The following is a 21,968-nucleotide window of genomic DNA, read 5'->3' on the forward strand; positions in this document are numbered from 1 at the left end:
AGATTGGACCCTGGGAGAAGGGACACTCCTAGACCGGGAAAACCCGGGGGGGGGGGTTCTACTGACAGGCCCTTCAGAATGGAGAACCACGGCCTCCTGGGCCCAAGAGGTGTGATTAGAAAATAGGTAGTAATCTCCACCTGAAAACTTCCCTGACCCTGCAGGAATCAGAACGGGAGGGGAGAAAGCATAGCACTTAGAGAAACCCTAACTCTGTGCTTTAGTGTGTCTGCTCCCGACCTCCCATCTCCCCTGTTCATGGAACAGGAGATGGCTTCCTTTGCGTTTTCCCTTGAGAAAAAGAGAGGTCTATCCAAGGAATCCCCCAACTCTGGGTGATCCATTCGAAGAACCTCCTGCTTGAGAACCTGGTTGCTCTGAGGAAATCTAATATCAGGATTTGCTCTCCTTCAAGACAGATCACTGAAAAGACAGGATTTTAATATTCGGCCCATCTGAGGATGGCCTTCGCTAGGACCCATAAGGATCCGCTCCAGGAGTCCCCGTCCTGTCGACGCAAGCCACTGCCAAGGGATTGTTTCCACGACTCTTACATGAAGTCTCCAGAGAACTCTGAGAGGTCCTGAGAACCAGATCTACTGTTCTCAACTCCCTCCAATTTGAGGATCTCTTAGATTCCTTCCTGTACCAAACAGGAGTCTAGGTGTGTACCCCAACCTAAGCCGTTCGTATCGGTATCGTAACCACCCTGGATACTGGGAAACTCCATTCTAGGTCTTGTAACAAAGGTGCTCCCTTTCCCAAAGGGACCTCTTTACCTGAGTTGGAACCAAAGAGTCCCAAGACCCCTGACTGTGGTCCCAAAGCTTCAAGATGAATAGTTTACAGAGGACGGTAACATGACCCCGTCCACTGAACTGCTAGGAGCGTGGCTGTCAGTAAACTCAACCTGCCTAACTGAGTTTTTGACGGTTGCCCTGGAGAAACAACAGTGCTCTGTCTATCTTCTGGATCTTCTCCAAGGAGGGAAGACCTTTTGTTCTGTTGAGCCCAGCACCTACCCCAGGAAGGTGACCCCCTGGTAAGGAATTTAAGTTGGGTCTCTCTAGGTTCAGAGGCCAACCCAGGCTCACTAACAGGTCTTTTGTTACCTGTTGCTCCCAAATCGACTGCGTCAGAGAAGGTACAAACCGGAGAAGATCTTCAGGACACACGATCACCGAGACTCCCCTGAGACGCAGGAATGCCAGAACATCTACCATCACTTTGGTGAAGATAGGAGGAGGAAAGGGATAGCCCAAAAGGGAAGTGCTTTGAACTGAATGTGTAGCACCCCTACAGAAGTTATCACTGCCAGCCTAAGGAAACGCTGGTGGTTCTCTGCAATGGGAATATGCAGGTATGCATCCATACTATCCATGCCCTGAAACAGTTTTGGTGGAAGAGGTGCCCTCACCCAGTGACCAAAACCAACGAAAGCCATCTGTAGGTGACTAAGACACACAGACATTTCAGGTTCAGGATGAGCCTGAACTTTTTTCCCCAAAGGCTTGTGAACCACAAAAATGTGAGAATAGGAGCCCTTTCTATATATCCTGCTGGGACCTGTATTACCACTTCCTGTTCCTCTAACTCCTGAAGAGGAAAGAAGGGCACATTTTGGCAGCTCAGTGACAAGGAGTCTCAAAAGAGGAGAGTTCTGAAAACTCCAAACGGTAACCTCTTACGATGATCCCCAACACAAACTGATTGGAGGTGATCATCTCCCACTGGGGGAGGAAGGCCTCTTTTTTACTGCTCCCCATATTTCTTCTTAAGGGGAAAGGCCTTTTTCTTATCAGCCGTGCGATCTAGCCCTGCTTCAAGACCTGGCCCAAACTGCAGTAAACAGTAGCAGTAACAGCAGCCTCCTGTAAAAAGGATTCCAGAGCTTTGCTTTGGACGCCTTGTCCCCCTGCCATGCCTTGACCCCCTGCCATGTCTTCAGCCTTGAGGCCCTCCAGGCTGAGTTGGTCAGAGCCGAAGATCTTGCATACATTCGCCTGGATTGAATCGAAGCAGCGTATGCCAACACCTTAAGCAGCATGGGAAAGGAGGATAGAAAGTCTCCTCTGCCGTCATTGCTTCATGCATTAATCTGGCTAAGCCGACACTTCATATTATGAGCCACCACTGTGGCCGCTATGGCAGGCTTAGATATTTTCTTAAGAGAAAAAGCCCATGCATCCTTCAGAAGTGAGTCCATCATTTCAAACATAGGGTCTGAAAGCATTCCCATGTCCCTGAGGACAGGTCAGTATGCCTGGACGTCTGAAGAAAGGTAGTCTCTAACCTGGGAGATTCTATTCCAGACAAGAGCTTCCTCTTCCGCCCAAGAAAAAACCTTTGCTTTAATGCACCAGAAAAGAAAGGTTTTCCTTCGGGACCCCGCCATTCCTGATGGCATCGATCAAGACAGCATGAACCGGGAACACCCGCTTCCCCCAGGTCCTAGTACATCTGATCGTGGGGTGACAATGCCTTCTTCCTAAAGTGGTATGAATAGCTCTCAAGAGCTTATCCACTTCATCCAGGGGGAAGTTTATATCGAGGGGTTCTTTTGGGTTCCCCACCCAAGCCCTCACCTTTATCAGATTCCCTTGGGAGTCTGAGACGGCACTGTCAACTTCTTCCTCAACTTCCTCTCTGGAACCCTCTAGACTCTCCCTTAACCTGCAGGAGGAACATCCATCGGGTTAGGTGGAACACTCTGCTGTGCTGGTGAAAGAGTGCTCTGGAGCTGAGGCCACTGGAACCTTCCCAGAAGCCGCCAGATATGCACCGTGTTCTGCTGCCTGTTTCCTGATGGCGCTCAAACAGGGACCTGAACCCTCTGAGGCCACTGGAACCTTAGGTTAAAGGTCTGACTGAGCTATCCGGTGCTTCAATACACTCTTTACCAAGTGCCTTTGAACCAGGGATTCCCCAAAGAGGCTCTATATGAAGGACGCTCCCTCCTAGAACCAAGGGGAGACTTGCTCATGTCCTTCAGAGACCTAGAGATAAAAGAGCAGCATAAAATCCTAAAAAAAAAAGAAACACCAGCACTACTTAAGAGGACCACCGGGAGTGCCCTCCCCTAGGATCAATCTCCATCTGGATCCCAGACGCACTGCCCTTCCCCCCGACCACCTAGGGGGAAAAAACACCAGTGGAGCTACTGGTTGTAAGGTAAGGGAACCCCTCGCCAGGGCTTTTACCTTTGAGTGGCTGGTGCCGTTACTCCTGGAGCTCCCGAAGCCACTGCTTTGGACATTCTCCTGTTGAGGAAGAGTGGTACGAACGTGCCTCCAACAGCTACCTGTGCAACTGTAGAAAGAGGCTGCACCAGCCGAACGCTAGGTTCCCCTCCACGTGCCGCGTCCGGAACCGGAAGACGCGGATCCAACGAAGAGGTCCGCCCCCACCGGAATTGACGTCGCCCGCCAACCGGTCCGGCCTCTGGCTCCCAGCCGACTGGATACACAGGGGGGCCTTGGACGTCCTCGTTGCAGCGCCCCACTGGGCGAAACGCAGGGATGAACCTCCCCAAAAACTTCCTGCTTTCCCCAAGCGAAGATTGGAGTGCGTATATAGAAAAAGGTCAGTCAAAAGTTCAGCTTCCCCAGCCGACCGGACTGCCTGTTCCGTTAAAACACCCGCGGGTGAACGGACGGACGACCCTGTAAAACTTCCTGCTTTCCCCAAGCGAAGTTTAGGGTGTATAGACAGTACGAACGCTTCAGCTCCCCGCTGATCCGACTGTCAAGGGCCGACCGATAGACGGTCGGGTAACCGAGTGGGGCCGGGGCTCCGCTCGGATAGCTTCAGTCTCACCAACCGAATTCAGCTAAGGTTCCTTAGCGATGTCTCCCCACCGGAGGAAACACCATAACTGAGGAACGAAGGGAGGAGGAGGCTTAAATCATGAAAATGAAGGCGGTGTTTCCTAAGAGGGGAGGAGCCAGTGTCTCTCAAAGGTGGCTGTCCTGAAAGACGATTGGGGAAAACAGCATTTTAGCTTGGATGATATAATCAGCAGAGCTTCCCTTCATTTCAGATCTACCCCTCAGATTTACAGCGACTGCACTTCCAAGTGCAGTTTGCACTTGTAGTGCAAAGTGGATTTGCCTTTTGTAAATAGCCCCCCCATGTCTCCTACCTTCCTTCCGTTTCAGCACTGCACCATTTGTCAGTCTCTGACATTCAACATTCTTTCAGGAGTGTTGGAAACCTGTGTTCTCAACTGTGCACCAAGCTTCTTCCATCAACCCCAAAGTCACTACAGGACTCGGTAGCACTGCCCATTGATTTCAATGACAGGGGCAGTTTAGGAGCGGTGTATACACCACTTCCACACCAAAGCTGCTGCTTGCAGGACTTTTTTTTTTTCCCCCCCTGTCTTGCAAGCACCCAGCCCCAGTGTGAAAGCAAATCGGCATGTCACACTGGGGTGGCTTGAGAGTTGTTTTTCAGGCGCCATTTGTAGCACAAAAATGCCCAAAAAAGCACCAGTGTGAAAGGGGTCTAACAGACTGCTGAGACTGGCCGAGTCTGCCTCAAAAACCAAAAACGGAAGGTAGGAGACATTCACCCATACAGACAAATTTTCTTCTATTGCAGGGAATCGATATTTGAATTTCTTTGGAGACCTGATCATTTAAAAAAAAAAATAAATGGGCTGCCTAAATTGTTCCATACACACTTACTGATGTGCTATATACATTTAACAAAAATAAATAAAAGGAAGAGGGGTTCAACATTCAGAATCATATTAAAAGTAGAGAATCGTTACCAATTTGGCCGACAAATTCAATACGAATTCCTTGATGTTCTAGTCTTTTACCAGGCTGCCTGAAGACAATATTGACCTAGACAGATAAGCAAATACTGATGAGCATACATTTACGGTCCATGACAAATCAGCAAGGAAAAACAGGAACTTACTGCCACAAGTGCAATGCATTATGGCTAACTGCATGCTTTGCAAAAAAGAAAAAAAAAAAAAAAAACCCACACGAACCACACAGCAGCACTATAAGGTTACATTATAGGGAAACTACATAAAGTGTACAATTCAAAATACAAAAAATAAAACACCATAAACCATACCTTTCCTGCTACAGATTCGCCATCGTAGAACAAATAGTGCTTTTCTAGTTTTCCTTCTTCTGTTTTAATCTCAGACAGCTTCCTGGTTTCTGCATCATTCAGTACAACTTCAATCTCACAAATCGGACCAAAAAAGCCACTTAGAAAGCTCTGTAGAACAAAATAAATAGTGAACATTAAAGAGGACTCATCTGGACAAGAGTTGTTCAAGCGTGCAGAGAAATAAAAAAATAAAAATAAAATGCAAGTCATTACAGTCAGAGGCAAATCGTGGTTTTTGGAACCTGTCAAGTGGTCAGCTGAACAGTACTATCATTTACACACTCAGCATGCACTGCCCATCTATTCTTCTTCTGCATGATACTAGCAAAGGCCAGTTTACACAAAATATCACATAAATCCCAGGGATGTCATTTTTTGGGGGGGCAGAAATTAGCTTCATCTTATCTGGAGATTACAAATTGCATTGATAAATATCTACCTGCTCAGAGGGATTTTTTCTTGACTGAAAATCTATATTTTTTAGGATGCAATTCCTCTGCACGTGAACAAGATCTGACACCATGACTTCCACATTACATGTTGGCAGTGTGTTGGTATTTAGAAAAACAATACATAAATCAGTACACCGTTATACAAGGAAGACTTAAAAACCCTGCTAGTTATTTTTTTTTAGTCTATTAGAGAAATTCCCCCTCACTTCCCACTAAGGCAGGGGTGTCCAAACTTTTTTCAAAGAGGGCCAGACTTGATGAAGTGAACATGCGTGAGGGCCAACTATTTTGCCTGGCATTCTTTGAACCATTAAAATTCGGTAGTTCGAGCACTCATACCTGGCCCAACAAGAATTCTCTTGCCTTTGCCACGCTCGTTCCCAACACACAGATGAATGTTCTGCTCTTTCGGGGTACCGTTAATTTTTAATGGTACCCCACACATTGGAAACGTGGGGTGCTTTTTGTGCAGTGCAATTAAAAAAAAAAAAAAAAAAGGCTCAGGGACATCTTTCCCTGCATTTTTTGTGGGTAGGGAAGCCCATTGAAATGCATGGGTTGAACTACACGCAGCATGCAGCCATGCAGATGTGAACCACGGGCTTGTTGGAGGGGCAGTAAAACCACATGGTTAAGCTGTTTTTACCACGCCCCAACTTCCCCCCCCCTTTAGCTGCAGAGGGAGCAGCTGAGGGTGTACACATGCTGTGGCTGCAGCTGGGAGGTATACTCAGGGTGAATGGGCCTGCACTGCAACTAGTGATGCTGCATTTACGGGCTTAAAACAGGTGGTGAGGAAGCAACATAATGCCTCTTTACCACCTTTCAAATGCCTCTGAAAAGCGATCTGTGTATGGATTGCTTTTCAGAGGAGCAGCAGTCCTGGCTGCTAACACACACACACACACACACACACACACAAAAGCAGTTCTGATGGTATAAGAATGGGGGGGGGGGGGTCTGGTTAAAAGTAACACACAAATGCACACCACACACACACACAGAGATACATACAGACCAGTGGCGGCTGGTGAAGTTTTAGGATGGGGGGCGCAAGACCACGCCCCTCAGATTTGGCCCCTCCCACTTCTCACAAGCCACACCCCTCATCGAATCAACATTATATACCAGGCTGCACATTATACGCTGGTCTCTGCACATCATATACCAGGCTGCACATTATACACAGGGCTCTACTAAAGCAGATGAATCATGCCTATCTTGTGTATAACCACATCAGGCACCTTTTCTGCAACCTGTAACTAGCACACATCTACAACCTGTAAATCTTGTTGGGGGGGGTTAATGCTGCCGACCACCGATAATAACCTTTTTTTTTTTTTTTTTTTTTTTTTTTTTTTTAAATCTTGTTTGGGGGGGTATGCTGCCAAACACCGATAATAAGTTATTATCGGTGGTCGGCAGCATACCAACCCACCCCCCACCCCCCAGATTAAAAAAAATAAAAAAGGGGTTATTATCGGTGGTTGGCAGCATTAACCCCCATACCTAACCCCCCCCCCCCCCCCCCGAAAAAAAAAAAAAAAAAGGGTTAATAGCGGTGGTCGGCAGAATTATCCACAACCCCACCCCCCCCCGCTAAATAAGATTGTAAAAATAAGGGTTGTTATAGGTGGTCGGCAGCATTATTATTATTAATAACCCCCTTTTTTTTTTTAAAGCTTCTTTTGGGGGGGGGGGTATGCTGCCATCACCGATAATAACACAGATTCTTTAAATCTTGTTTAGCAGGGGGGTTGGGGTATGCTGCCGACCACCATAGTAACCCTGTGGATGTGGAGGGGGTACTGGCGGCGGCGCTGAATGAAGAATCAAGAAGATTGAATTTTTAAGCCCCTTACCTGATCCTCTCATGCGGGAGTCGGGACAGAACAGAGAAGTGCCGTGCCAACGTCACTTCCTTGAGTGACGTCGGAAGCACCACCCACAGCTCACTCAAGTGCAAGTCTATGCACTTGCTCGGCCAGTCGATCGCGCGGGAAGCTGTGGCGCAATCGGCTGCACCACAGAGCACTTTTTTTTGGACAAATGAAGAGCCTCGTCTGCAATCTTTTGATTGCATAGTCGTGGCGCTTTCTATATTGCACTGCGCCAGGATACAGTGCACATAGGGAGGGAAATTTAAAAGAAATTTTTTAAAAAATAAAAACATTTTTTTGACTACATGGGGGGGGAGCGGCGCCCGGGTGCCCCCTATGGATGGGCCTTCACTGATACAGACACACATACAGGCACGTATGCACACACATACGAATAAAGCCATTTTAAAACAAATCTAGCTTGTAGTAGAGTACCTTTCCTGCTTCCTCATTCAGCCGGGAACTGCACTGTAGGGGAAGCAGAGAGCACAGCAGACTTCCCTGCACTTCACTTTCACAGCTGACGGAGCTTCACACAGTGCCGGGGATCGGGCTCATCTGACAGCCCTGATCCCGCAGCACACCAGGCAGGCCGTTCAAAACCGGGCCGCGATTGGCCCGCGGGCCGGACTTTGGACATGCCTGATCTGGCTTTAGTAAATCAACCCCATAGAGTCAGCCCCCTACAGTTATTATCCACCATGACATATGTGTGGAAAGTCATCAGTCCATATTCCATAGTTTTTGGTAACCAGGTTCCAAAAAGGTCATCAATATGAAAAGTCTCATATGGGACTACAGGTGACTGGGTCTGAGAAGTGGGCTCAAAGGCCACAGGCCATAACCCATATATAAAAAATGTAATGTGTGGTCTGTGTGCCGTTAATCCACAATTGACATATGCCCATTGGGTTGTATAAGCTCCACCTACTGTGCCAATATATGTCCACTAATATGGATTCATTCTGCCTATGTATGGACTTTTGATCAGTCTTTCCTGCATCAATTAATTACATGTGTTTGTTTGATATGCATAGGCAACCACTGGTACCAGAAGGATGTTCGTTTCTTGACCAAAGAATTTTTTAAATGAATGTATTGTTAATAAAAAAGGTAAAATGGTTTTAATTTTAACTGAAAGTGTCATATTAACCACATTTTTGTTTGTTAAAGAGGAAGTAAACCCTAATGGGTTTACTTCCTCTTTTTTTCCCTGCAAAGGTAAAGCATAATGGACTACTATGCATCGCATAGTAGCCCATTATGTGTCACTTACCTGACACAGGAGCCAGCGAAGTTGCCGCTGTCCCCTGTAGTACGCCGCATCCATCTTGCTGGTGGCGTCTCGCAGCTCCGCCGCTGTCATTCGGCGAAGCCGTCACTCCCGCGCATGCGCACGGGAGTCGACAAATGCGGCAGCTCCATTCTTGGAACTGTCGCGTTCAGTGCGCCTGCGCGCCGCTGTCTTGCCCATTTTAGGGCAAATATCTCCTAAACCATATAGGTTTAGGAGATATTGCTTGGACCTACAGGTAAGCCTTAATCTAGGCTTACCTGTAGGTCAAAGTGGTTTGTAAGGGTTTACAACCACTTTAAGGAAGCAAGAGGTTGCTAGTCAAAGTCTAGTTATTTTTTTTTTTCATATTTACCTTTTTTGAAGGAAAGCACGGTGGTCACCTGGTAGATTCACTAGCTTTTACATTTTAATCATTGACCTAGAACAGTGATGGCGAACCTTGGCACCCCAGATGTTTTGGAACTACATTTCCCATGATGCTTGACTGCACTGCAGAGTGCATGAGCATCATGGGAAATGTAGTTCCAAAACATCTGGGGTGCCAAGGTTCGCCATCACTGACCTAGAACATGTATACAGATCAGTTCTGACTTATAAAATATTTGTCCTAGGTCAGTAACCGAATATATTCTAGCCAAAGCGACAAGAAGTTGCCAACGTCAGAACAGATCAGCAATGGTGTCCTATACTTTTCCTTCATGTGTTGGTTACTAGAACATGGTTTACACATAATCTCCACATCAGGTCTCATGCGGACAGGGCGTCTGTTCAGGCCCTCTGAACGCATGCATGGATGGCAGGAGAAAAGCTGCGTTCCTGTGACATTTTGCAGGGATTCCTCCCACCACTCCCAATTTTTTAAAGCAGTGCAGCATGTGGGGCTTCGATCACACAGGAAATTGTGAATGAATGAAGTGGCTGTGACTGAATGAACTGCGGGCACGCCGATCATCATGCCCCATAGTTCATTCACTCTGCCTACAGCTCCTCAATGACAGCCCGTACACAGGTACGGGCAACAGAACTGTCGGCACTGTTTTCCAGGCTCCGGTTTTAAAAATAAAAAAATGTACTTTTTTTTTTTTATTGCAAAAAGATGTGCATTTGTTATTTTATGTACTTACCTGTAAAAATTAAAGGCGACTGACAGCCATGCACAGCTGCTCCAGCCATTGCAAATTACCCTCCAAGTAGACAGCATGTAATCACTGATGACCAATCACAAAATGTAAACAGTGTAGTGGTGTTTACATTGGTGAACCAGGCCCTTCTTACAATGGAGGAACAAATTATTGAATTAATCATTCACTTGTTTTAGATCAGCAGTAGCAGCAGCACCTGCCTGCATCTATTTGCACTCTCATTTAACCACTTGCTTACTGGGCACTTAAACCCCCCTCCTGTCCAGACCAGATTTTCAGCGCTGTCGCACTCCGAATGACAATTGCACGGTCATACAACACCGTACCCAAATGAGGCTTATTTTTTTCCCCACAAATAGAGCTTTCTTTTGGTGGTTTTTGATCACCTCTGCGGTTTTTCTTAAAAAAATTAAAATAAAGAAAAAAAAAAAAGGTAAAAAGCCAGAATGTTTAAAAATTATTTTTTAAAATATTTTGTTATAAAATTAAAAAAAAAAAAAACAGGTAATTTTTCTCCTGCATTGATGTACGCTGATGAGCACCGATAGGTGGCACTGGCAGGGGGTTATAGTGCGAACCGATGAGGCATAATTGCCACTTAGAGACCGATGTCCCTTGCAAATGAGCCGGTGATCGGCTTCTTTTCTCCTCACGCTCTCAGCATGGGGGGGGGATTACCAAGCTTTTACATCATGTGATTAGCTGTCATTGGCTGACAGCTGACCACATGGTAAGGGGCTGGGACCGGCCCCTTACTCGGATCGGTAATCACCTGAGTCTCAGCGATCATAACGTGCGCAGGGAGCATGCACAGGCCTCCTGGAAAGTCAGGTCTGCGCTGTGGCCGTTATTCGCGGATGTCAAGTGGTTAAAGGGAATCATATCATACAATTATATAAATTAGGGCTGCAACTAATGATTTTTTTCATAATCAATTAGTTGGCCGATTGTTGCGATTAATTGGATAACAACCATAAAAAATAAAATAAAAAAGTGTGGTGTATAAAATTTCGTTAATACGAGAAAAAAAAATAAAAATAAAAAAAAAGTGTATTCTCTATGTAGTGGTAAATAGAAATAACCAGCTATATGGTTGGGAAGCAAAATCTCGAATCCTGAGAACGACAGACAGAAGAGATATACTGTATATACTAGTAGGATGTTGAATCCGGTAAATAGACTCAAAGATCCAATACAGGCATTTGCTTCCACTTACGCCATGTCCAGCCCCTCCTCCGCTGTCTTCTGGGAGACACACAGGTCCCAGAAGACAGCAGGGACCAGTCAGCATGCACAGCACGACTCGAGCATGAGCAGTAGGAAAAAAAGCTGTGAAGCTGCAAGGCTTCACTTCCTGATTCCCTTACTGAAGATGCCAGCGCCTACACCTGGAGCCGAGGGACAGGAACTCCACTTGTAAGAAAAAAAATAAATAAAAGACCGTTTTGTAGATTTTCAGACAGAACTAATATATTATGTATGACAGACTCCCTGGTCATAGGCAGGTGATTTGATAAAAGCTCCCTGCGCCTGCTGGCCATACACAAAACAATGTTTTCCTAAAAATAAAAAATTTAATTTTAAGAACGTTCTTTCGATTTTCTAATTGTTAGTGGGGTCAAAAATCTACATTTGTTTTCGACCACAGTGATGGGAAAATTGAAGGAGTAGAATTGAAAATTCCTTTGACTAAGAAGCTCTCAGGCAGTGTATGTGGGTTTTCTTTCAAATTACCTTCATTTTTTATAACTGAATGTTAAGAGCAAGTGATTTTCAAACAACATTCTTTCATTCAGACGAGCGAGCACTCCCTCCTGAACCGTAGCAGGCCACATGCCCTCAACATAGGGCCCCCATGTTGATGAGACAAGGGCCTCTTCCCAACAACCCTGGCCGTTGGTTGGGGGGGGGGGGGGGGGGCTTCCCGGCCTCCCACCCTATGTGAATGCATCGTACCCCTACCCATTCACCGGAGTGGAACCCCCCCCCCCCCCACACACACACACACTAAACAGGTTTTTAAAGCAATTTATTAGGCAGCTCTGGTGGTCTTCTTTCGACTCCTCCGCTATCTTCTTCCAGCTCCTTTACTAGCGTTGGCCTGGTCATCTCCGCCCTTCCTCCCTCTTCTTCTGATATTGACATGACGCTCTCCCGCTGTAATGCCATGTGCGGCACGATTTATATATAGGCATGGGGCGTGGTCTCCGGGTGATGTCACCCGGTGACCCCGCACCTTATGACGTCCCGGGGGCATGCTGGGACTGACGTCATAAGGGGCGCATCACCCGGTGACCACGCCCCTTGCCTACACAAGTCGTTGCACACCGTATCCACAGCATTACAGTGGGAGAGCGTCATGTCAATATCGGAGGAAGAGAAGATGGCCGAGCCACCGCTAGCAAAAGAGCTGGAAGAAGATAGCGGAGGAGCCGGCAGAAGAACCAGAGAGTGGCAGAAGAGGCCAAAGAGCAGAGAAGTTGGAAGAGACCCCCGGAGCTGCCTAATAAATTACTTTAAAAACCTGTATAGTTTATTTTTTTTATTTTTTTTTTTATTGACACTTTTTCCCCTTCAGGTGAATGGGTAGGGGTATGATGTACCCCATACTCATTCACATAGGGTGGGGGGGCCGGGATCTGGGGCCTCCTTATTAAAGGGGGCTCCCGGATTCCGATAAGCCCCCCGCCAACCAACGGCCAGAGGCCCTTGTCCTCATCAACATTGGGGGGGGGGGGGGCCTGTGGCCAGGTACGGTTCGGCACTCACTCGTCCCCACCCCCTTTCGTGACTGGCCAGGCTGCGTGCTCGGATAAGGGTCTGGTATGCTCTTGGAGAGGAACCCATGACTGTTTATTTAAAATTTGGCGTGGAGTTCCCCCTCAAGAGCCGATTATGCTGCGATTTGCCACAGCCAAAGTCGCCTTGAAGTCGTGCTGGGATTCATACTCGAGTCGTGTCCAAGTTGCCTCCCAAAGTCACGCTGCAAGTTGTGTCGCCCTTGTGTGAATGGACTCTAAAGTGTTTCACAGTTCTTTCAATGCAAAGAATTCTCTCTAATCTTCTGAAGCCACAGCCAAAAGAAAGGAAGGAGAAAAACTGGGCAGTCTGCCAAGAATCAAAACATTCTTTATTATTATTTAGTTGAACTGAAGTATAAACATTGTAACAATTTGTCAATGGAATAGACTGTGTGTAAGTGAAAACGTTTAACCACTAAACCTTCTGACATTTGTTGGTTTCAAGTTAAAATCAAACCAGTGTGCTCCATTGCAAACCAGTGTGCTCCATTGCAAACCAGTGTGCTCCATTGCAGCCAGCCTGTGCAGGGAAGAGAGCCGCCTCCGCCGCCTGTTTGATCACAGCGCCGGGAACATCACAGCTTTCATTTCAATAGCTGTGTGTTCCCGGCCGCGCGCCGTCACACGCAGCCCCTCCCCCTTGTCCGGGCACTTTGATAGACAGATCATCCGTCCAATCCTGCGGATGATCTGTCTATCTAAGTGCCCGGACAAGGGGGAGGGGCTGCGTGTGACGGCGCGCGGCCGGGAACACACAGCTATTGAAATGAAAGCTGTGATGTTCCCGGCGCTGTGATCAAACAGGCGGCGGAGGCAGCTCTCCTGCGCTATACACCCCCCATGATGGGCGTCACCAGGGGCGGGGCCCCGCCCAGGCCACGCCCCATTTTCCTCTTTCAGCAAATTGCCGAAAAGGGCATTTTCGGCGCATCACTAAATTTATATATATATATATATATATATATATATATATATATATATATATATATATATATATATATATATATATATATATATATATATATACATACATACATACACACACACACACACACACACACATATACATACAAAAAATAAAAAGTATTCACACCCCTTGAAATTTTCCACATTTTGTCAAGTTACAACCAAAAACAAAATGTATTTTATTGGAATTTTAAGTGATAGACCAACACGAAGTGGTACATAATTGTAAAGTGGAAGAAAAATTACAGTTTGCAAACTCTTTTTACAAATACATAGCTGAAAAGTGTGGTGTCGATTTGTATTCAGCCCCCTTCACTCTGATACCCCCAACTAAAATCTTGTGGAACCAATTGCCTTCAGAAGTCACCTAATTAGTAAATAGAGTCCCCGTGTGTAATTTAATCTCAGTATAAATAAAGTCGTTCTGTGAAGCCCGCAGAGGTTTGTTAGAGAACCTTAGTGAACAAACTGCATCATGAAGGCCAAGGAACACACCAGACAGGTCAGGGATAAAAAGTTCTGGAGACGTTTAAAGCAGGGTTAGGAGATATATATATACACACACACACACACACACACACACATACACACTAGCGCTACTTGTCGGCCTGGGTTATGTGAGCGAAATCGGTGTGGTTGTAGCTCGCAGAATCTGTAATCACTGCGCAATGAAAGTTTTTTTTAATTTAGTGCCATGATTTGTGATCGGATCGGAAGCAATTAGATCGCGAGTGATAGTGTCCCGGAAAGTTTTCTCTCCTTTCTGCTGTGGGAAATGTTCGCAAGCCAAACTCTCTTTTGATAGCGGTGGGACTTTGTTTTCTACGAATCAGAGACTGCACTTTAATATGGATATAGTATTCAGCACATTTAGTATTATTTATCACTTCCTTGGTCTTGAGTACATTGAGTAGGTGGTGTCTATAATAATATTATTTAATATTTTTTTTTTTCCTCTGTGATTATTATGTATAAACTTTCACCGGATTGTTTTTTACATGTTCTTGCTACTTGCATAATTTTGGGATGTTATAGGCTGTTCAGGAGACAGGCCGAATAGCGGTAAGCACAATAGCACTCAATTGGCTTTCTTGTTTTTAGCATTTATTATTGCTTATTTGCACAACATTTATGATAAGTGCACAGTTTGGTTTGCACCTTGCTAATTTTTCACACTACATTTTTATGCACTTTATTTCCTTCTTAGATTGTGTAATAGAAAGTTGACCAGAGCGCACCATTATATATAATCATATATTAAATTATGGTGTTACACCAAAAATGATCAAACTAAACACAATCTTGTTGCAATAAAGCTATACCATGACTACTGCCTACAGCAGTCTGTGCCCAAGGGGCCTAGATAAAGACATAAGATGCACTGAGTGCGACGGTCAAGATGATATAGGCATAGCATGTTAAAGCGGGAGTTCTGCTGTTTTTTGTTTTTAAAAGTCAGCAGCTACAAATACTGCAGCTGCTGACTTTTAAAACATGGACACTTACCCACCCAGCTCGCCCGCGATGTCGGCACCCGAAGCCGATCTCTCGATCGGCTCTCGGTTGCTGCTGCTGCCGCCGCCATCTTCGGTATGGGAATCAGAAAGTGAAGCCTTGCGGCCTCACTTCCCGGTTCTCTACTGCGCATGTGCGAGTCGCGCTGCGCAATAAGGATGGTCCCTGCTGTCTCTGGGATCCGTGTGTTTCCCAGCAGACAGTGGGGGCCCCGCAGGAAGTGGCGTAAATACCCGCAGAATCTGCTGCTATCTATGCCCAAAAGTGGGTGCAAATACCTGTATTATACAGGTATCTGCACCCCCCTCCCCCCTGAAAGGTGCTAATTGTGGCACCGGAGGGGGGGGGGGGGGGTTCCAATGAGCGGAACTTCCACTTTAGGGTGGAGCTCCGCTTTAAGTATCAACATATATGGCATTTTAGAAAACATGGACCAGGGTTAAAGTGGTTGTAAACCCTTACAAACCACTTTGACCTACAGGTAAGCCTAGATTAAGGCTTACCTGTAGGTCCAAGCAATATCTCCTAAACCTATACGGTTTAGGAGATATTTGCCTGAACACAGGCACTGCTGTCTACGGCGCATGCGCCGTAGACAGCGGCACGCAGGCGCACTGAACGCGGCAGTTCAAAAAATGGAGCTGCCGCATTTGTCGACCCCCGTGCGCATGCGCGGGAGTGACGTCATCGCGGCTTCGCCGAATGACAGCGGCGGAGCTGCAAAACGCCACAAGCAAGATGGATGCGGCGGACTACAGGGGACAGCGCGACTTCGCTGGCTCCTGTGAATGGGCTACTAATGCGATGCATAGTAGTCCATTATGCTTTACCTTTGCAGGGAAAAAAAGAGGAAGTAAACTCATCAGGGTTTACTTCCTCTTTAATGTAACCTTTAAAGCTCTTAGACATACAGGGGAAAAGGGGGGGGGGGGGGGGGGGGCAAATCAGGTCCAAATTGTAACTCAGTATAAATTTAATGGAGAAAAAAGGATGAAAAAGAGGAGAAGAGATTTACCACCGATCCTCATGTTCCAGACCACTGCGCCCACCCCACTGGAACTGAAGGTATCTGATCCAAGTGTTGCAGACCTTTTCAAAGCGATGTTGTTGGTCATGAAGGATAATAGCTAATTTTTCATTGATCATGATCCAGGGGATTGTTTTTTTTACTGTTGCTAGATTTATTAAAGGAGTTTTCCGTGCTCTCACTATAGTAATCTTAGTTGCCAGAAAGTAGGCGAGAGTCCCAAGATGTTTAGGTAATGCACTTGATAAGATGGCACTATTTTCTGACCTAACATTTTAAGGAATATTCAATCCAGTCACTGAATATACCAGGTTGATTATTCTTGTGCAGTACCGATTTACTTTTGGGCATGCCCACCAAATGTGAAGCATGCTTCCTTCAACGCAACCCCTGAAAACAGAGAGGGGATGCATCCAGACACATTTTTTGCCAACCTTGTGGGTACAAGGTACCATTGTGACGGTACCTTATAATTAGCCTCCACAAGAAGTATTTAAAAACTCTCCTGTGCACCATAGGAGACACATTTTTTCATGGATATGATTTTAAATACAATGCACAATACTCGTAAAAGTTTAACCACCTCAGCTCTGAAAGGTTTTACCCCCTTAATGACAAGGACAAGGACATTTGTGATACAGCGTTTTAAATGTCAATTGCACGGGGCCACTCGGTGATGTAAACAGGCAACCCCCCCTACCTCTGACGTCACATTGCGTCAGAGGGGAGGGGGTCCCCCATTTACGTCACAGAGTGGCCCCACCCTCAGCTATATAAAACAGCTGTCATCAAGAAGCGTCACTCAGCAGGAACCTCCCATGGAGACAGAGCTGTTGCAAATTTTTTTTTTCTTTTCTCGGTTCGTTGACAGCATGAGATTGATTTACATCGTGGGACATTTTATTTTTTTAGCTTTTAATAAAAGGACTTGCCCAAAGTGTCTCCTGTCTTTTTTACCATTTTGCAAAATGGTAGCCGTTATCAATTCACGTTGGGGGAGCGGGATCCCCTTGTTAAAGGGGACTTCCAGATTCCAATAAGCCCTCCGCCCACAGACCCCCCCCCCCCCAAACACTGGGCAAGGGTTGTGGAGATGAGGTCCTTGGGGGACAAGGTGCTTTGGGGGGCTTCTCCAAAGCACCCTCCCCCTGTTGAAGGCATGTGGCCTGGTACAGTTCAGGAGGGGGCGGGGTGCTCTCACCCCCCCCCCCCCCCCCCGTGGCCTGCCAGGTTGCTGCCATTTCCAATGGAGTTTTATCTATATTGCCGGGACCCGACAATTCATTACAGCCGTGATCAGTTTCAAATGACTTTTTCCCTTTAGAAATTTCATTTTGCAGTGCTACTGTTCTAAACACGGGAAAACTGTGCCACAGACAGACATACTATAGACACCACCCAGGCATGATATTTAAAGGAATATTTCATTTTTATTGTTTCACTTTAAGCATTAAAATCACTGCTCCCAAAAAAACTGCCGTTTTTAAAATGTTTGCATTGATATATATGTCCCCTGGGGCAGGACCCGGGTCCCCAAACACTTTTTTTGGCAATAAATTGCATATAAACCTTTAGAATGAGCACTTTTGATTTTTCATGTTAATGTCCCATTGACTTTAACGGTGTTCTGCAGCTTTCGAATTTGCCGCAAACACCGCATAAGGTTCGCTGTTTGGAGAACACCCGATGTTCGAGTCAAACATCGGAGTCATCCATCATTTGTATATTGCGTACAGTCTACTTAATTTAAAGTTTCTATTTTTGTTTTCCCGGCTGTTCCCAAAGCCACTGTGATGGGTTCCTGTCTATGAGTGTCTCCTTCAGTCCATTAAGAACAAAACACAGCAAAAAAAAAAAAAAAACCCACACACAATAAGTAAAAATAAAAAACGGGAAACAGAAAGTGGAGAATGGACAGCAGGCATTTGGGGGTGAATGTACTGGGGTATTTTACAGTAATGCTATGAATACATGAAGGTAAAAGAAAATGTTTAGCCTTTAGTACCGCTTTATAGTTTTCATTTACTGCCTGAAGGTCAGATCTGAAAACTGCACAAGTAAACTTTGTTATAATACATGGGTGTTGTCCTAATTGACATGCATTAGGGTTCAGCTAGCTTTCATCATCAGAGACCTGCCAGCTAGCTGTTGTGATCTATTCATAAAGGTTATAGCATGCCTCTTTTACAAATACATGCAAATTTTATTTGTACAAGTTCGATAAAAGCGGAGATGAAAACTGAGAACTGTAGAGCATATGAGGGCACAGGAAGTTGCGTACAGCTTGATGCAATAGGGTACTGCTGGCTGCTAGAACGCCAGAATTTGTGTTATCTCAGGAGCTGCCAACTGTCTTCATTTAGCAGGATCAGGCCACATTCTGTGTGTTTGAAGCCAGTAAAAGTCCTGATCTGCCATTTACATTCATTTACCTGTGCTTCTATTAACACCCCCCCCCCCCCCCCCCCCTATTGTGGAAGGTTTATGTTTTTTCAGTAAATCCAACCATCAGTATAAGTTTATCCCAGGCAGGAAGGCTTCACTCACACTGCTATATGCACATTTTGCCTGACAAAGCTAGAAGACGGCCCTGCGTAAAATATGTGCCTAAAATACTTTTAGGCAATACATTTGTTTTCCACACATTTATATGTAATTATACACTGCAGATATGCCTGGCTCCATTGCTTCCTATCCTGCTGTGTTTAGATGTGTACAAAACCAGAAGCTATATGTGGCATTTTAGGGTGCACTCACACTAGCAATTTTAACTGGTCCTAGGTGCCACTCACCCCCTTGAGCTGGTCTGTGCGAGTGCTCCAAACCACACCTGCGACCCCTTGTGGGAGGGTATCCCTGGCATGGTTTACTTGGAGTCAGTTTGTCTCAGTGTGAGTGTAAACTGTGCGGGAGCGCAGAAGTCTCCATGGATGACTATGGATTGAAGCGAGGACCACTGGTTAATTATAATTATTATACAGGATTTATATAGCACCAACAGTTTACGCCACGGTTAATACAAGTGTGCCCACAACATGTCCGTATAGTTCAATGTGGGTGCAGATGAGCAGGGGTGTAATCGACTGATGGCACAGTTCAGTTAAAGCAGTCCCAGTGTTAATGCACCCCCAGACACCTGTAAAAATAAGCCCTAAATATGCCATTAGGCTCCAGTCACAAATCATTACACAAAGATAAGGATGCTTATTTTGGCCGTGTGATCATCTCCCAAGCGGACCTTTGGGCTGACTCACACCAGAGTGGGCTGCATGTTTTTTGAGAGTTCCGTTTTTTGACAGCCCGTTTTTTCAATGGACTGCCAAATGCACAGGAATGCTGAAAAGTACAGCAAGAGTAACTTAAAAAGAGCGCTGCATCAAACTGTACAATACTGCGATACTATGAAATTTGATGGCCACAAACGTGCCGCTTTAATTAGTGTTTGGCTTGCCATTATCTGCACATGTCTAACAAAAGCAGTGCGTTCCCGTGTGGTGCAGGAAACAAATTTTTCCCATATCATGTTCTGGTGTGAATGGATCCTTAAAGTGGAGCTCCACCGGGTAACAGGTAGCGGGTTTTGACTCCCACTTCCTGCTCAGACTGCCATGGAGATCTACGACAATGTCCAGCTCCTCCTCCTCCTCACCCCCGCAGTCCTCTGGGACACACACAGTTCCCAGAAGATTGCGGGACCATTCAGAAAGTACAGCACAGTAGGAAACCAGCTGTAAAGCCAGAAGGCTTCACTGCCCATTTGCCTTACCCAAGATGCCTTGAAAGTATTGCAGTTTACTGGCTACACTAAAGTGATTCTAAAAGTTGGAATAAAAATAAAAACAAACAACGAACATATTATGCTTACCTGTTCTGTGCAATGGTTTTGCACAGAGCAGCCCTGAGTGATCCCTATGACTAAGCTCTGGTGTGGAGCAAAACCCGCTGGAGCGAGCTTGTGCACATGGGCACCTCATCATACAGTGGCGGGGTAACCAGCGCCTACGCATCGGGCAGCTCAGCTTACAGTGGCGGGGTAACCAGCGCCTACGCATTGGGCAGCTCAGCTTACAGTCCTGGGGTGACTAGCTCCTGCGCATGTGCAGGAGTGATGTCATTCCCCACCAGCCAATGAAGAGGCCCGAAGACTGGTAGTCAGTAGATGATGCCGGCGAGGGACCATCAGACAGGGGAGTATTCACAATTTAGTTCCGATTTAAAAACACAGAGATGAGAACCAATCTGAGAAATGTAGTGTAAGGGTTTACATACACTTTAGCTGAATCCTAATGCCAGGAGGAAGGAGAGACTTCCTGATCATAGGATCCCTGTGATTGGCTGTCAACATGACATAATTGGGAGCCCGGTCCGCAAGCAGAGAGCGGGCGCTGCCTGTGACAGCTCAGTACCAGTGCACCTGCCATCGGTCAGAGACTGGTATACCCCCCCAGCTGCCACCAAACCTAGTCAGCAAGAGGTTAGTTTTGCTATCTTAAAGAGGACTTTGTTTACAAATAAAGAGCCTGCTGTCAGCCTATGAATCCCAATAACAAAGTCGGATCCTCAGCGAGTCAGGGTGGTGGCTGTATCCCCTAGGAGAAGCCTGGCTCATAGCAGTCTCCATACATTGGCATTGAGGAACTTCCAGAGCCTGCACAGCCCGCCCTCTCCCTGACCCTGGCAGGCCACAGGCTGCCATGACTCGTAGGCCTATCCCTGCACCGTACGGAGCTCCTTATAGAAGTTGGTGTGGAGTTGTCAGACAGTAATGACAGCTCCAGCCGGGTGCCCCGCACTGCTAGGCCCTGACACCTCCCGCCTCACATTCACGCCTCTCCAGCCGCCACCGCCGCCGCGCCTTTCCGTCCCGCCCTCCTCCTCCTCCTCCACATTTACCCGTACACTCACCATGTTCACACCACGGACCGATCCCTCCGCATCAACCGAGCAGCTCCACCCGCCGCCGTCACGTGACACGGGGGCAGGCTCCGCCTGATGCCACGAGAACCGCGTGACCTGTCAGCTGACCCGAGAACCGCGTGATGGATTGATCCGGGAACGCCTACCCAGCTGACTGATTCCGGCGTGCGCATGTGCGTTAAATCGGTCGGAGCGCTAGTAGAACGCTGGTCAGCTAACTTGGAGTTCCGCCCCCTAGACGGCAAGGCCGGGTCTTGCCCCGCCCCTTAGGGTGCGTTAGCATGATGGCGTACAATAAACCTGCGCTGCAACTAATCAAACATGCGCACTTGGCAGTGAGATACAATCTCTTATAAGGGTGGGCGTGGTAGTGAAAGTGGGTGTGGTTTACAAATATTCCTGCAGCAGGTTTGATAAGATTCGCAGCTGGCACTGGAAGACTGATCATAGTACAGAAACACATCCAAGATCTGACTGGGACCAGATTCCAACCAAGTTTATAACTTGACTTTTAAGAATGAGCTCAGTCATGTTGCCGCCAGGAAGCTGACACTCCACTGCTAATCACAGGCAGTGAGACATTACCCAATCCGCGACTGCACAGATCAGGAAATGTCTCACTACCTGCGATTAGCACTGTCAGGTTCCTGGCAGGCGTGGGCCAGTGTTGCCAACCATCAGTATTTTTACTGGCAGCCAGTAAAAAAACGCAATTTTCTCCTGCCAGTAAAAGTTTGCCAGTAAAAAGTATGGCTGTGACGCTTGGCTTGGTCTAGAGCCAGCTGAGACCATCCGATTGCGTGATACAGTGTGATTGGGTGCATGTCACGTGATGTCA

At 46.5% G+C, this 21,968-nt stretch overlaps 1 protein-coding gene across 1 annotated transcript in view; it reads right to left on the reverse strand.

Annotated features, from left to right (window-relative positions):
• The window catches only part of VPS26A (VPS26 retromer complex component A), a 41,308-nt gene extending 19,990 nt beyond the window's left edge, over positions 1–21,318 (reverse strand). The window contains 4 exon segments of the mRNA XM_077454281.1: positions 4,775–4,850; positions 5,092–5,241; positions 21,119–21,198; positions 21,201–21,318. Coding sequence (XP_077310407.1) covers positions 4,775–4,850; positions 5,092–5,241; positions 21,119–21,198; positions 21,201–21,303 — 409 coding nt within the window. The 5' untranslated portion in view covers positions 21,304–21,318.
• Between the last annotated feature and the right edge of the window lie 650 nt (positions 21,319–21,968).

Source organism: Lithobates pipiens, unplaced genomic scaffold, assembly GCF_037356315.1.
Source record: "Lithobates pipiens isolate NorthernLeopardFrog02 unplaced genomic scaffold, aLitPip1_a1.2 Scaffold_25, whole genome shotgun sequence".
Classification (NCBI taxonomy): Eukaryota; Metazoa; Chordata; class Amphibia; order Anura; family Ranidae; genus Lithobates; species Lithobates pipiens.